A 16704-nucleotide genomic window follows, 5' to 3' on the forward strand; every position below is an offset into this window, starting at 1 on the left:
TACAAAAAATACAAGTACTTCTGTGTGAGAAACAATCCTGCATTCACAATGTTAAATAAAAGTACATTTAGTATTATCAGCAAAAAGTTCTTAAAGTATCGAAAGTAAAAAATACTGATTATGTTGGATGATTGTTACTGAAGCATTAAAGTATGTATAATTTTAATGTTGCAGTGGATCAAGATGGAGATTATTTAACTTTTACATACTATATATAATAAAGTATTTTATAAGTTTGTGATTTTCTGCTACTTTAAATTTCAACTTCACGGGAAATATTGTGCTTTTTACTGCACTTCTTGGTTTATGAACTTAAGTTACTTTACATATTTACATTATAACTACAAAATAGACTTCAACATATAATTTATGTATTATTATAGATTAAGCTAAAAATATATAGATCCAGTGGTTAAAATCAGCTCCACCTTATAAATCGGCCATGTTTTTACTTGGTATATATATATATATATTTTTAATACACTGTGGTAATACTATTTTTACTTCAGTGGAAGATTTGAGTACTTCTTCAAGCACTGCTGAAATGTAGTGAAGTAAAAGAATAAAGTGGGCTCTGAGAATCTACACTTCAATCTTCAGCACTTCCATAAAATTCTACTTTCTCAGACTTGACAAAGCTCCAGAGCCACAAAGGACGTTATACTTACAGTAAAACTGTTGGAATTATCCTTAAAATAATTGATTATCTCGTGATGATCAGCCCTCTAGTGTAATACACCGTGCTGGTCAGTAGGGGGCAGTGTGGACCAGTTTGTTTTAGAAGAACAACAGTGACAATCAAACAAGGCTACCGATGAGTAAGACTGGAAAGATTTCTAATGAGTTTATTATGATACACACCACTACAAAACTAGTATGGAAGCCCGTAGACGCCATTAAAAGGAAAAAGATCCTGTAAGTCGTTATAATAAGAAACCTTTTGGAAATTATGACGTATCATAATAATTAGCATCTCATGAGTTTTATATGGGTTTGTATCTCAAAATAACAGCAAACCTCCTCAAAATAATGATGTATAACTAAGAAGAAAAACATTGGTCTCAATAGTTAGTTTCTCAAAAGATGACTTAGTATCTCAAAACCTCAAACTCAATATTTTGATATTGTGATTCATTATTTTGATAGCTTCTCTTATTTTGAGAGAGCTTTTATTCTATGATACTAATTATTTAAAAATACTTGGTGAATATTTCCATATTTTCTTATTATTTTGAAAGAGCTTCTCTTATCTTGAGACATTAATTATTATGAGCGTTGCTTTTATTTTGAAATACTTAGTTATTTTGAGAAGGTTTCTCTTATTTTAAGCTACTAATTATTTTAATATACTAATTATTTTAAGATATTAATTATTTTGACATACTTGCTTCATTATTTTGATATTTTCTCATTATAAAGACTCAGGATCTTATTTTTCTCTCCATCACATCGGCGGAAATGACCTTTCACAGTAAAAGCGACTCCTTTTTTTCACAGCTTGTTTTACGTGTTTTCCTCTCTGAAGTCCGGCAACCCGGACCACTGCGGCTGGTTAGCCAGCTGATCCCCGTGAACAGCTTCTGACAGGCGGCTGTGGGTGTTTCTTCACTGCCATGCGACTCACTGATAACAGGTACAACATGTCTACTAACTACGGCTTCTGTTAGCTCGGAGTACCAGCTGCTCATGCTAACAAGCTAACGAGCTAACGTTAGATATGCTAGCTCTAGGCTACGAGTTAAAACGAGTGTTGTTGTCTGTTGTTAGCTAGCAGGCTAATTGTAACACTTCCGGTTCTTCATTCTGATGAAGCCGAATATCTAAATCTTCAGTCCGGAGGTTGGTGAGCAGTTCATATTATTTAAATATCACCTGACACCTGTTCAAAGAGCTAAAGTTAGATAATTCATACAAAAAAAGCCTCGAGAAACCGAACACTTCACACCAGACTGCATTCAAAAAAAGGTGAATTTAATGTTGAATTAACGTTACATTTTAATCCACAATAAAAGGAGAGACCGAGCAGTTTATAAACACAAAACCAGAAATGAGGAATTAATTTTGTTAAAATGTGTCATAAAATAATTCTGAGTTGTATTCTTTGTTCACTGCTGCTGTCAAACAAAGAACCATTAAAGGTCCAGGTTTTTAAACGAGGTTTGGTTTGACAAAATAAATCCCCTGTCGGCTAAAATAGAGAAGAAGTTTCAAACTGAACACTGTCATTTATGTGTATCACTTTGGAGGGTCTGTTTCTATAATATCTAACGTATACATCTGTTTTATGGCACTGGAACATGTCTCAAGGTGTTTGTCAATAACGATTTTATTTTGAAAATATGCCCGGAAATCGCATCGTTAGCTGTGTCTGCAGCTTGTTGTGTATTAAAGTAACAGTTGACTTTGGTTTCTTTGGTTGAAGTGCTGCACTGTGCTTGTTTTTAAAGTCATATATGGGTCAGAGGTTAGCTTTGCTTCCTGTTTATTATGTAATAATAACTTAGTGTCTGGAGAGTTATGGTGTGTTTGTTCAGGCTGTGATGGGAAACTCTCCTTCAGGCTGGGAAACCTCTGGTGGTTTCAGCTTTCAAATCATAAATTATTCTGTGAAGACAAGTGTAATCGGCAAAATGCCATAAACTAACCACAATGAGGAGGAGGAAATGTAATCATCTGTAAACTCACATCGCGTATTCATGGACTACTTTATCGAAGAAGTTAAGAATTCAAAGCATAAACAAACAAAGGTTGAATATCCTGTAAACAATTTGATTTGGCTGCAAAATACACTGACACACAGAAGAAGTTTCCTTTGGTTGCAATCTGCAAACCCGCCGCTAGATGGCGCCAAATCCCACACGCAGTACCTTTTTTAATGGCTCCTACGTCTATCGGAAGCCTTTTTATTTTTGCTTATTTTATTTGTGCAATTTATTTATTTGTATCCGCTCTGATCGGGAGACATTGTTTGGATGTTTGACCTAAATCAAACACTGTTGGATGTTTTCTTTTGCTGCTGCTGAGGTGGTTCCTCTGTTCTCACACACACACACACGCACGCATGCACGCACGCGCACACACACACACACACTTTAAGCTTCAGGCTAAGTCATCAGCTGGCGATCTAAGCGTGTCACGCCTTGTCGGGGGGGGCGGACACATTCTTCACCCCCGCTGAACTTCGCTGTTAGCTCGAGCTTCTGGAGGTCACGAGGAGTGTGTGTGTGTGGGGGGGGGGCACTGGTTCCCAGTTTGTCTGTACTGGAGGAGCTGAAGGAGGATGAAGCTGATCTCTGAGCAGAGCCATGAAGTGAGTGGATCAGATGAAGAGTTTTGAAGATAATAATAATTATTGTTATTATTATTCAGATGAACGGTAAAAATCTTGTTGTTTCAGGACTTGTCATTATGTTAATGTTTCTGTTTCTTTGTGTTTTTTCTTGTTTGTTTATGTAGGATTTATACTATTTGATCTGTTGTTTCAGACTTAGTTGCGTATTTGCTTCTTTATGAATAAATTAAGTATATTTTAAATTTAAATTTGGAATTTATTTATTCAGTGAAGCAAATTGTAGTTGTTTGACTGTTTGATGCAAAGTCTAACTCGTCAACATCACAAACAAATGTAAACCTGAGCAAAAAAAAACAAAAAGGGAAATTTGTGAATTGTTACGAGGCAAAGTATCTCGCCATTTTTGAGCTGAACGAAACAATTCTACTACAAATAATTTAGTTTGGTTACTGTAACAAAGCTTTTATTCCACATTTTCATCATTGATGGATGGAGAGATGGATGGATGGATAGATAGATAGATGATGGAGAGAGAGAGAGAGAGAGAGATAGATAGTTACTTTATTAATTCCGCAAGGGGACATTTTTTCGCTACAGCAGCAGTTATAGATGAAGGTAAAGCAATAAAAATAACAGTAAAAAATATGAAATATAAAAATGCACAATATATACAATAAAATAGAATAATATTAAATTAACAAACGAAACAATTGTGCAAAGATTTGACCAAACTAAATCTTGAGCCGACGTATAACTGCATAGTATCTTATTACTCCAAATACAAGGCAACCAAAAGCTGATGCCGTTTAGACGTTCTCTTTGATCCTCCGATGACTTCAATGACTTCAATCGGCAGAAAACTGTGAAGACTTGAACTCGTGAACACTATGATCCGTTGATCTTCTGTAACTTCAGGAGTTACACGAGTTTTTGATCGGAAGCTCAGAAGTCGCTGCCGTACGTTTATGTATTAATACGTATTCATAGTTGGAGTAGTTGATGTCCGTCAGTCGGCCCACCAGACTGAAGCATCTCAGCTGTTCGACGGGTTACATTCAGTTTGGGTTCAGACATTCGTGGTCCCCTGAAGATGAATCCTCCGGACTTAGTTTTTCTACTGCAGCGGCAGAATGTCTCCTCAGCTATTTGATGGACTGCCGTGACATTTGCTTCAGACGTAATCGTAATCCCTTCTGGATGAATTTAGTAATAACTTTGGAGATTAACGTTGTATTTTATTGCCATCGATACGTCAAAACGCTGCCTCGCAGAGCCGCCGGTCCGGCTGTAGACTCTGAGTCTTGTTTTATTGTTTAACAATTATTTATCTTTCGGTTATTTCCTAACAAATCGATTCATCGACATCATTCATTAATTAACCCAAAATAGATAAAATTGATTAATATTCATCTTCTCTTAAAAACGAACAAATGTAACAAGATAATAAACCATATTTGAGCCTCTGGCCCTCTGATCAAAGTATTACTATATTGATATATTTGCAGTACTATGACCTGGGTGTCTGTGGTAGAATGAAACATAGCATGTTGGTGTGTAACACTGCAGACTGATATTACACTGTTTTCATTCAAATATAAATTCTAAAAGAACTAAGGACTAAAATGTTTAAGGATTGCCATTTTAAACACTTGACTTTAAACATAAAATGGTTATTATGACATGAATTTATGTCATCATTGGAGTAATATCAGTTAAGATATAATACAATGTGTTTTTGCATCAGGGAAATATAAAAAACGATTTTAAAAACGGTCTGTAACTTTAGTTAAAGCCTTAAAAACGGATTGAACACAAGGTGATGAAGAATCATTTAGAGATGAATTAAGAGCTGTTTTTAAAGCATTAAAGCTTTCACACAAATCAGCTGAATGAGTTTTGTATAGAAAACTAAATCTTAAAGGGGACATATAATCATTTTCAGGTTCATGTTTGGGTTTTGTGTTTCTACTAGAACACGTATCAATGTTCAAAAAACACTTAATATTTCTCATACTGTCTCTCTGGATATAGTTGTATTCGCTCTCTGTCTCTTTAAGACCCCTCCCTTTAAAAAGAAGAAGAAACCCAATCTGCTCCGATTGGCTTTGCAAAGGGGGAATAACACAGTTATGATGACATTAATCATAAAAAAAGAAGAAAAAGCAAGTTAAATTTCTTTCATCATTTATTTTACAAAAATTGGCAAATACATCAAACATTTTTCCAAGTGTCCACAAGTGTTATCAATGTTGGAAAAATAAGGAGACTCCTCATTATTATTAAATATTAAACTATTTCCATGTTTCCAGCCTCTCTCCTCTCTTCTCTCTCCTCTCTTCTCTTCTCCTCTCCTCTCTGCTCTCTCCTCTCTTTGCTCTCTCTTCTCCCCTCCTCTTCTCTCCCCTCCTCTTCTCTCCCCTCTCCTCTCCTCTCCTCTCCCCTCCTCTTCTCTCCCTTCTCCCCTCCCCTCTCCTCTCCTCTCCCCTCCTCTTCTCTCCCCTCTCCCCTCCTCTCTCCTCTTTGCTCTCTCTTCTCCTCTCCTCTCCCCTCTCCTCTTCCCTCTTCTCTCCTCTCCCCTCTCCTCTCCCCTCTTCTCTCCTCTCCCCTCCTCTCTCCTCTCTGCTCTCTCTTCTCCTCTCTCCTCTCCCCTCCTCTCTCCTCTTTGCTCTCTCTCCTCTCCTCTCCTCTCTTCTCTCCTCTCCCCTCCTCTCTCCTCTCTGCTCTCTCCTCTCTTTGCTCTCTCTTCTCCTCCTCTCCTCTCTGCTCTGTGTTCACTTCCTGTAGTTCAGTCAGAGTTTCTCCTCCTTGTAGTCACATGACTGTTCTCAGATGAATCAATCATGACTTCATAGTTTCACAGTTTAATGTTTTTACACACTGTTTAAAGTGAACGCTTTGTTAGAGGAGAGACTTTATATTATATAATGTTTTTGATGAAATATCTGAATTTGAAGTTTAGTTTTTTTTTCTGACGGAAGCGTTCGTCACAAATCATTCATCGTCAGAAAGATAAACATCTGACGATTATGACAGTTTTTCCAGCTTCTGCTGATAAACGGAGTAGTTTTGGCGATTGTTTAAAGAAAACATGCTTTTCCATCGAGGGTTTTGGTTGTTCAGAGGGTTAAACGTCTCAGCAGTTTCTCTTTGAAGCTTCGTTTGATCGCGTTGATCAGAACCTTCCTGCGCTCCTCTCCAGGATCCAGACCTGCGGCTCCTTATGGCTGTTTATGATGAGAACATCCTGAAGAACCATTTCTACTTGGCGCTGGAGAAGCAGAGACCGGACCTCTGCAGCCGAGTGGCGGAGCTCCACGGCATCGTGAGTCGCTCTACTTACCTCTTGTGTTTGTTTGTCTCAAGGAGTCGGGACAACAGAAGGACAGGGGGTGCTTTCTCTGCTGGAGGAGCATTCCTGAGAAGAGTTTACAAAGTGGTGGAGGGAAATCTGTTTTAATCTCTTTTTCTGTGTTTTACAATTGTATCATCCATCCAGACTTCATTTTTTTTATAGACCTGGCTTCCCAGAATTGAGGAAACCCGCTCGCTATCTGATGTCAGCGGTTGTCTTCTTTTTGTGTCGTTTCTGTCTACTATGAACTTTAATGAACGTGGGTTTGGGGTGACACATTTCCTGGTTGGGTGGGATTTCCAGCAGCAGTCGGGGTCTCTGGGACTTGAGTGGGGGGGGCCTCCGAACAACAGAAAAACAGCCACAAAGATGAGCCGAAAGCTTCACCAGCAGTGATTTAAACGAGCTGAAATGAAAGAGGGAACGCTGCAGAGAGACAGAACAACAGAACCTGAGACAACGCAGGTGTGATTAAATATATACAGTTGTGTGAAAAGTGTTTGCCCCCTTCCTGATTTCTTATTTTTTTGCATGTTTGTCACACTTAAATGTTTCAGATCATCAAACAAATTTAAATATTAGACAAAGATAACACAAGTAAACACAAAATGCAGTTTTTAAATGAAGGTTTTTATTATTAAGGGGAAAAAAAATCCAAACCTACATGGCCCTGTGTGAAAAAGTGATTGCCCCCTAAACCTAATAACTGGTTGGGCCGCCCTTAGCAGCAACAACTGCAATCAAGCGTTTGCGATAACTGGCAATGAGTCTTTTACAGCGCTGTAGAGGAATTTTGGCCCACTCATCTTTGCAGAATTGTTGTAATTCAGCCACATTGGAGGGTTTTCGAGCATGAACCGCCTTTTTGAGGTCATGCCACAGCATCTCAATCGGATTCAGGTCGGGACTTTGACTAGGCCACTCCTAGTGGCCCCTGAACACCCACTGATGCAGGACGGCGGTCTGATCATGTTCCTAGATCCTTAAATGACCCCCTCCAAATAGAATGTCCATTGTTTTCCAGTTTCAAGTGTATGAACTCAAACCACCCCCCAAAAAACTACATTTTTGTTTCAATTATGTGAAACTGTGGTCGCATATCAGCCTGTACCCAGCATGCCATTCTGCGTTGTAACAGTTAGTATTGTAGCGAGCGACGGAGAGCGAGCTGTACCCAGCATGCCGTTCTGTGGTGTAACAGTTAATAGGGTCCCCTCTCAATACTAATAAATATGTCCCGTAGATCTCAAGCACTCGCACTCGGCGCTACACTTCCTTGAGTCCTTGAGTGAGTTTGAAGTCGATTGAACATGAAGTTGTCATGAAAATCGACAGACGGACTCTTTCCGTTTATTTAGAAAACACTTCAGTGAATTACATTAATTCTTTGGACATTTCAAAAACACTTAATTATTTAGTGTTTCTCCTCCTTTCTGCCTGCTAGCTTCAGGTCCAGTCAGTTTCCTCTGCAGCTTCTATATCCGATCATCTCCTCGTTCCTCGTCTGGACTAAATCCCAAAACTTCCAGCCAAAAAGAATTTGCAGCTCGGAGTGAACTAAAAGTCGTGAACTGTGCTGCAACAAATCAGGAAGATTGTATTTGGTTCAGAGAGGTCTTGTTTAAATCTGTGTCGAGCGGTCAGTGAAGTGTTTTCTGTCTGTAGGTTCTGGTGCCTTGTTGTGGAAGTTTGACCGATAGCAGCTACTCAGACTCTCAGTTCGACAGCTATGTCCTGCAGCCGGCGGAGGACGGATACCAGACTGTGGACGGAAAGGTTTGTCCCGCTTCACGTCATACGCATCAGCTCCATCAGAGGCACTTCAAACTTAAAGAAATACGGACAAACGTCTGTACTTTATGTACTTAACCTGTGATGAAACCTGCTGTTAGTCTCGTAAAGAAAAGGTTTCTACCATAGACTGTATACAAGTGGTGGACGTAGTCATCGTGACTCCGCCATCTTGGATTACGGCCGTCGCCATGTTGTTTTTTTTATGCAACCTGTGAAAGGAAGTGACTTCATCTGGACTGAGGAGTGACGTAGAGATGGCGTATACGTCTCTGGTAGAGACCTGTCAATCACTGTGTAGCCCCGCCCTAAAGCATCCCCTGCTTTATGGTCTGTTTGACTCTAAATGGACCATAATGTACTAAATGAACATCATGCTGTATTGAAGAAGACTTGAAACTAGAGATTGAGACCATAAACTCATGTTTACAATGTTTACTGAGGTAATAAATCAAGAGAGAAGTAGAGTCATTTTCTCATAGACCTCTATACAACCAGAGGAGTCGCCCCCTGGTGGACACTAGAGAGAATGCAGCTTTAACACACAAAGCTTTGACTTCATTTTATAGAACCGGAGGTTGTCTCCTGGTTTCTACATCCTGTCATCGAGTGGAGTTTTATGCTCAAAAGTCCAGTTTCTATTAGGTTGAAAACTATTTTTAAAGTCTGAATTAAAATAATCATACTCTTGTTTTCTGCTCCAGAATCATGTGACTTTTCTATAACAAAATGCTTTTGAAGCAATTGGCTTCTCCAAAAGCTTTAAGAAGCATAAGCTGACGGGCTGTCGATATTCAATATTTTTCCTGATTATGAGCACGTCCCATGACATCCAGCTGACTCATACATGTAACCACATGTGTCCTCAGTGTCAGCCAATTCATAAACAAACAAACTAAACAACCATATATACTAAACAACAACATCATTAAACTAAACAAACATTAACAAAAGAAAAATCTATCGCGGTGTATCAGAAATCTAATCGACAGAAGCAAACAGCTAGAATAACTAAATACTAAGAAGCTTATTTATTATTATGAGTTATTATGAAGCTTCATCATCATTTCTATGTTTGTGGTGTTTAAAATGTGACTATGAGGGCTCTTAAAGATGTGGCGCTGGCTCCTCTCTTCTCTGTATAAGAACCCCCGGTTCAGAGAGACGGACTAACACGCTGTTGGTTTGGATCTTTTAACATCTGATCATCCTTAGTAAACATAGAATTAATAACCCTGACTTGGTAATAACCACTGCGTACCTACTTACCAGAGGTGTTGTTTTTCTTTGCTGCGTGTTTCAGGAGGTCCGGATCCAGGACAGGCGGGTCCTGCTGGGGTCCGGCTTCCCGGCTCCCTCGTCGGTCCCCATCCTGTTTGAGGAAACCTTCTACAACGACCGGGAGCAGAGCTACAGCATCCTGTGCATCTCGCGGCCCGTGGAGGTGGACCCGAGCCCGGCCGAGCTCGGCCCGCTGGCCCCTTACTGCCTGAAGAACCTGGAGGACGTCCGGGAGTTCCTGGGACGCCACGGACAGAAACTGGACAAATTCATCCAGGGCTTCTGTCAGGCCTTCAGGGAGCAGGAGAGGAAGGGACTCCGACACCACATAGTAGGAACAAAACACTGTCCTTCCTCTTCGTCACCTTTTTCTTCTCCTGTCGTCTTTGACTCTGTCCTCTTTCCTTCTGCCACTTCCTTTCCTTTCCTCACCTCTTCCTCTTCCTGTGTTTGTCCCTTCTGCTTCATTCCTTCATCTTTTTATTCCATCTAATATAATATTTATTTATTTATAATTTGATGTTTTTTTTTATCAAATACAGCTTTTGTGGTCGTACACACAGACGCTGCATCATGATACATTTGTTTTAACAGTAATTAAAAACCTTTGATGAGATTGGAGTGTTCCTGACTGCCGTCCTGTCTCCTCTCAGGACTCGGTGAACGGTCTTTACACTAAATGTCTTCAGTGTCTGCTGAGAGACTCTCGTCTGGTGAGTACGACCTGACCCGCCGCTCTGACTGATGGAGGTTATAGGGAAGTGATTCTCGGGGAAGCTCTGTACTGAATGTGACATGAAAGTTCAGTGAGGACTCTTCTTGTCCTCTTGTACCGGTTCCCATTTATTTCAACAAAAACATTCCTCCCACGAGCTCCACTCGGTCGCTGCTCCGTAGCTTTCGATAGCATCACGTGATCGTCCTCAGCGCGTTCAGGACTTTCTGTCCACGTCGGTTGAAAAGAGGTCAAGAAGAAACTTAAATATCAGCGGTCAAGCCAGCGTGAACCAGAAAGTCCTGAATGAAGCGTTCAGGTGACGCTTGTCAACTTCTGTAAATGTCAGGACCAGCCGGGCATGTTGTGTTCAGGTGGCGTTTAATCTCCGGTTAACATGTCGCATGAAGGGAGAAATTAAAGGTGTTGAACTCTATATTCAGAGCATTAATTAGCACAACTGTTCACTGTGTGAGCAGGAGGAATGATTACAGCAAGCAGAAGCTCGTCCCACCCGCTTAGAAACACTGTGGATCTGTCCTTTAGCTCCACTGTCTGTCCCCGTTGACAGCCTGGACCAATAAACGGACGTTATTAAATGGTCGCTCGACCGCTACAGGTCCACGATGACGCCGTCGGTCGGTGTATGGCGACAGAAGCGACATCACTCCACTACGTCTTTACATAGCAAGTAGTTATTCGCTGCTGTATTCTTGCTCTGAATGTCGTAGAAATACATTACAAGAACATTGGTGACTTCAAAAACAGCTCCTCACCCGTCACGTTGCTGAACATTAAAAAAAAGACATCTTCCGCTGCTTAAATGCTCGTCCAGGCTGCGGTCGAAATTCTCTAAATGTTAAGGAAAGGTGCTTCAATGCTTCCTTTCCTAGGTCCTTTAGCATAGGAGACACGGGACCATCCGTCACCAAAGGAACGGAGATCATTCCGTCCATTCGACCGTCCATGACAACAAACGACATGCTTACCTTACACAAGTTTAACAATTCTACTCATATTCATGTTGATGGATATGAACAGACAGTGACGACCATTTATTTTAGTTTTGTATGTATTTAAAAAAACAGTAAATATAACAAACTGTCAATGAACTAATTCTCGTTCTCAATAATAGACATTGAACGGTTACATTGATGTTAAACGAGTGAATTGTTTCTAGTGAAGCATGTTGGATGTTCAGCGTGACAGCAGCTCCGGTTTCTCTCCTTCACAGAAGGAGCTCTTTACAAAGCCTGCATGCTAACAAGTAACATATTTCATGGTGACATGTTTCAGGTGCTCTTTCTGTTTGTAGTCCTTCTTCGTTGTAGTTTCATTGGCAGTCAGTGACATCCTCCGTTGCATCACAATGACGTAGTTTAGTGAAAGTGTAGTCGGATCCTCTGAGCTCCTCGGTTGTCGTTTCCTCACTCCTCATGAACTCTCCTCCACATCTTTCCTTGGAGGTCAAGGGAAAGTGGTTAGGAACCGACGTTAGGAACCGACGTTGGGTCATTTTTTCACTTTTCGACCGCAGCCCCGCACCCGCCCCATTTTTGTTCTTCTTCTTCTGTTGGGTTTTTACGGCGGTCGGCTTCCATAAGTGACGTGTTAGCGCCCTCTGCTGGACTGTGTCTTCCTCCAAAGGCGACAGACGGAAAAGTTTCTGAATGTGTGGAAAGTGAAAAACACAAGCTGTGCCTGAGCCGGTTACCTCAGAAATTCACTGGGAACGTTGTGTGAAGCTTCATGACGGAGATCCGTGTCCCTCCCTGAACTCAGTTTTCTGCATCACATCCTGATCCTGATTTCTGCTCTGATAAATGTGTTTGTATTCCTCCAACAGAAACTTCTGGCGAAGCAGGAGCTTCAGATGACTCTCCTCAAACAGGCGGTGGAGGTAACATCACCACCAACTTCTCTAGTTTCAGTGAAGACACTCGCACGCGTTCGTGGATTAAAGCTAAAGTTAAAGTTTGTTTCCGGAGCAGAAACTTGAGCTCAACTCAGCTTTTGATTTCACGTATTTTAAACAAGTATAAAGTAAAGTAGACGATGTTCAAACACGGCTTCATTGAGGCCACTTCCTCATCACTACGTTTCGGTTTCTGACTCACTGTTGTGTTAAAACCGACCCACAGCTGTTCACTTACAAAGTCTTTCTTCTCTTTCCAGATGTACGTTCACCATGGTATCCATGATTTAATGTTTAACTTTGTGGGAACGCTTGAAGCCAGCCAGGTATGTCTGAACTGTGATGGAAATATTTAGTTTTATTTGTGGTGCTCCAACCTTTTGAAAAAATACTTCTTCTTTATTTTTTAAACTCTTAAGCAACTTTAGTTTCTGGAAACAGTGTTGTGGTTTATCTTGATGCCCTTTAGTGCCACTGTGGACACTTTCTGCTGATAGAGGATTATATTCAAATTTAATGTCACGATTATCCTGGAAAAAATAATTTCGATTCACAATATTATCCCGATAATCATCGAAAATATGATCACAACTCTTCAAAATGGCTTAAAAAGTACAGCGATCACTTTACCTTCATTGAGAAACAAATATTAATTTCTTCTTTTTTTAGTGAAAAACAAACGAATCTAAAATAAAGTAATTTCTAGTGTCCATTCATAAATAAAGGATAAATAAAAAATATTGTGATTAGGTTCTTTCTTATGTGATAATTCCTGTTTTCCTGTATTTAATGCAGCATGTTTCAAATAAACAAAAAAATCTATGTATTGACTCTTCAGACCCCCCCGAAAGCCTCAATAACTAAATTCTGTCTCTAAAATCAAAAGACAATGATTTACTACTACTACGGAAACGTCCCTTTAATGAGTCAGAGATGCAGTGGGACCGGACTGTTGATGGACTTGATGAGTGCTGATGAAATGTGTCCGTCACGTCAACAGGACGCTGCCTTCAACAAAACCGCCAGGAGTCTGCAGGAGCTGCAGCAGAGCGAGCTGGGAGTGAAGCCTGAGTTCAGGTCAGCTCAGCTGTGTTTTTACGTTCGGCTGAGAGTCTTAAAGCTGCATTCTCTCTAGTGTCCAGCAGGGGGCGACTCCTCTGGTTGTATAAAAGTCTATGAGAAAATGACTCTACTTCTCTCTTGATTTATTACCTCAGTAAACATTGTAAACATCAGTTTATGGTCTCAATCTCTAGTTTCAAGTCTTCTTCAATACAGCATGATGTTCATTTAGTACATTATGGTCCATTTAGAGTCACACAGACCATAAAGCAGGGGTGCTTTAGAGGCAAAATGTTTATGTTGACCTGTACATGAAAAACTATGTTTTTTCCCTGTAGTGTCTCGCCTCACACTTTAAATGTGTTTTTGTATTTTTTTGCTGCTGTCGTCGTGTTCCTGCAGTATGAACTTGTCTCTGGCAAAGAGAGAGCTGAGTCAGCTCAACCAGCAGACCTCCCCCCTCCTCAAGCTGCTCTGCCTCCGCAGAGTCGCCCTGACCGCCACCCAGACCCCCCGAGGCACCGGTGTGTGTGTGTGTGTGTGTGTGTGTGTGTGTGTGTGTGTGTGTGTGTGTGTGTGTGTGTGTTTTAACTCTTATCAGTCACAATATGATTCACATTCATATGTTGATAACAGTAAGTAGGGAAATGATGAACTCTGCGGTCATTTTAAAGAAAAGAAAAGCGTTAAATTTGTAGTTTTATACGGAAACTTACATTTCAAATCACAAGTTTAAATATTTCTGTTATCTGGAGATAATCGATCCGTTACCATGAGGAAACAAAAGTTTGTTTCCTCTTATTGTTGATCATGTTTATCAGACATCAGGAGCACCACGACACGGTGCGTAGATAAAGTCTCGAGTCAGCGCCGATCCAGTCCAGAGGCCTGAACTCTCCGTGGTCTCCGAGCGTTCCTCTAACTGTCTGTAATCAGATCAGCTGTCGGGACAATCCCTCCCTCTGACGCCCTCTAATGGGTTTGTCCTGTTTGCTTTGGAAATCTAAGCCTGTTGGCCACAACAACAACCCCCGCTGTGTGGTACGGTCCGCTCCTAATTCATGTTTGTCAAGCGACCAATTTAGTCATTTGGTTTGGACCAACGGAGCGTGTGTGTCAGGACCTCGTGTGTTTGTGTTTGTGTGCAAACCGTCCTGCTTTGCTATAACTTGCACTGTGCGGTGATGTTGTGGAACTTTCTACAGAGTGAAAGCTTTTTTTAGGCCATTCTGTGAGACTTTGTAGAGTATCGGTCTTTATTTAAGATTTTATTTTCAAATTGTTCTCCTGCTAATAATTCCCCCTGTATCCTAATTACTTAAAACCCTGACTGTGTGTGTCTCTGCAGTGAGTATAGAGGCCGTGTCTGCAGACGACCTGCTCTCCGTCATCCTCTACCTGCTGGTGAAGACGGAAATCCCCAACTGGTGAGTGTGGAAAAAGTCGTAAAGAGTTTCATCAATATGATGCTTGCTTACCCAAATGAATCAAATGCATTTAATATGTGCGTCCTGTGAGGCTTTGACTTCGGGCTGCTGTGTATTCATGAACAAGATGTTACGTTGTTCGTGAACAGACGTCAGAAGAAGAAGAAGAAGAAGTAAAAAGTCGCTCAGCCTAACGTTACTCATGATGACTCGGTAGAGAAAGATGAGAAGTTAGGCTCAGTAAAGAAACACTTGTTGGCCTAATTAATGGCGCAATATATGGCCACGAAATAGAAGATCCAATCGGTCAACAGCACTAGTTGAGAGTGATTTATATTTCTGTCTCTCCTCAGTGGCTTAAAGACATCATGTCACTCAGACAGACACAACGAATACTGAGCAATAACTCTGCAAAAATGCTTTACTTTCACCAAAGCTTCAAAGAAAACGAGACAATCCAGTTAATCCGCACGTTGAATGTTACCATTTAACCACCGGTTGGTCATTGTACTCCACAGAACTCGAATCTGGTCTTTTGTTTTATCGTTAGCTGGAGGAAATGTCTTCCAGCTGTGTGGTTTATTAGTCACTGAGTTATGTCGTCGTGTGTCCTCAGGATGGCCAACCTGAGCTACATCAGGAACTTCTGCTTCAGCCACTCCAGTAAAGATGAGCTCAGCTACTGTCTGAGCACCTTCGAGGCTGCGGTGGAGTACATCAACCTGGGGAAGCTGCAGGACACGCGCTCCGTGAGTCATTCACCCAGCAGCAGGACTGTTTTTATTCCGGTCGTCCCGGGACGTCTGCTCACGGTCCTCGTCTGTGTTCCCCTCAGGGCTCGGGTGAGCTGAATGACAAGGCGCTGTTCAAAGAGAGGATGAGTCTGCTGTCTCAGAGCGCTGCCACGCCCATCCACTGTCTGTTTGAGGTGAGCTCAGGGAACCCAACCGCCGCGCTGCATGCTCACCGGTTTACCAAACAATCACACGGTCAGAAATAAATATAAAAGAGTCATGTGGTTGAATGTTGAGGTTGAAATTCCTTTAATGAATCCCCAGAAGTTTGCTCCAAAGAAGTCAGAAGCAAAGATAATCTAAAGGATTCAAGGATCAGTTATTGTCTTTATGTAACATAGGGAGCCACCATGTAACACAACAACACTCCTGGACTGCATCTCTTTTTATTTGCATCTTAATGAATGTAAACAGCAGCGACAAAAACTATTCTCTGGGCAGATAACATGGCCGACGTCTTCACAGTAAACATCCAGCTCCTCTGGTGCACCAGAGTCCAGCTTGATCTCTGTGAAGATGTGGGCTCAACAGTCACCGACCTCCCGCTGCTTTCATCCATCTTATTTTATTGAGACCGACCATCAGACAGCCAAGGAGCATGCTGGGTAGTGGAGTAGCTTCAGGTCCTAGCTGGGTTAGCTTATCTTCTATCTCGGCTCTCCTCTCTCTCCTCTCTGGGGCGGTTTGGTCTGGTTGGTCGTCTGAAAGTCCGCTGCTCTTAATATAATATATATATAATATAATAGTTGTGTTTGGATTTCCATGAGACCTCAAAAGGATACAAGACTCTCTGGTAATGCTGCACATTTCCTTCAACCGTAGTTCTACATGAACCTGCTCACAACAACATCTGTGGATCCTCTTCAGTAACCAGGTCATGACTTCTGCACAGAGACCAATGAACAGAAGTTACAGTTACAGTTACACTGCAGAGGAGTGACGTACAGACGCCGTATATGAGACCTGTCAATCACTGTGTAGCCCCGCCCCTAAAGCAGACCCTGCTGTATGGTCTGTTTGACTCTAAATGTGTGTGTGTGTGTGTGTGTGTGTGTGTGTGTGTGTGTGTGTGTGT

General features: G+C 41.2%; 1 protein-coding gene across 3 annotated transcripts; it reads left to right on the forward strand.

Moving 5' to 3' along the window:
* Positions 1 to 1489: 1489 nt before the first annotated feature.
* LOC116394802 (ankyrin repeat domain 27 (VPS9 domain)) lies at positions 1490 to 16592 on the forward strand. 3 transcript variants are annotated; one of them, XM_031868129.1, is made up of 12 exons: positions 1490 to 1633; positions 6492 to 6614; positions 8310 to 8420; positions 9739 to 10047; positions 10370 to 10429; positions 12278 to 12331; positions 12607 to 12672; positions 13347 to 13423; positions 13811 to 13932; positions 14757 to 14835; positions 15452 to 15584; positions 15671 to 16592. In XM_031868129.1, the coding sequence occupies exons 2-12, from the start codon at positions 6513 to 6515 to the stop codon at positions 15833 to 15835; spliced, it is 1278 nt and encodes a 425-aa protein (XP_031723989.1). In that variant the 5' UTR covers positions 1490 to 1633; positions 6492 to 6512; the 3' UTR covers positions 15836 to 16592. The 3 variants fall into 3 exon arrangements, with proteins under 3 accessions (XP_031723989.1, XP_031723981.1, XP_031723997.1); XM_031868121.1 differs by lacking the exon at positions 1490 to 1633 and adding an exon at positions 1640 to 3310; XM_031868137.1 differs by lacking the exon at positions 1490 to 1633 and having other exon boundaries at positions 6522 to 7109.
* Positions 16593 to 16704: the final 112 nt, after the last annotated feature.

Source organism: Anarrhichthys ocellatus, unplaced genomic scaffold (genome assembly GCF_004355925.1).
Source record: "Anarrhichthys ocellatus isolate YVR2014 unplaced genomic scaffold, GSC_Weel_1.0 scaffold2, whole genome shotgun sequence".
NCBI lineage: Eukaryota > Metazoa > Chordata > Actinopteri > Perciformes > Anarhichadidae > Anarrhichthys > Anarrhichthys ocellatus.

Excerpts from the sequence above, each read along its gene's own strand:
- LOC116394802 (XM_031868121.1), top strand. The coding sequence starts at position 3,281 with ATGAAGCTGATCTCTGAGCAGAGCCATGAA. Across the intron at positions 3,311-6,491 it reads TCTCTGAGCAGAGCCATGAA|GATCCAGACCTGCGGCTCCT; the intron begins GTGAGTGGATCA and ends GCTCCTCTCCAG. Across the intron at positions 8,421-9,738 it reads ACCAGACTGTGGACGGAAAG|GAGGTCCGGATCCAGGACAG; the intron begins GTTTGTCCCGCT and ends TGCGTGTTTCAG.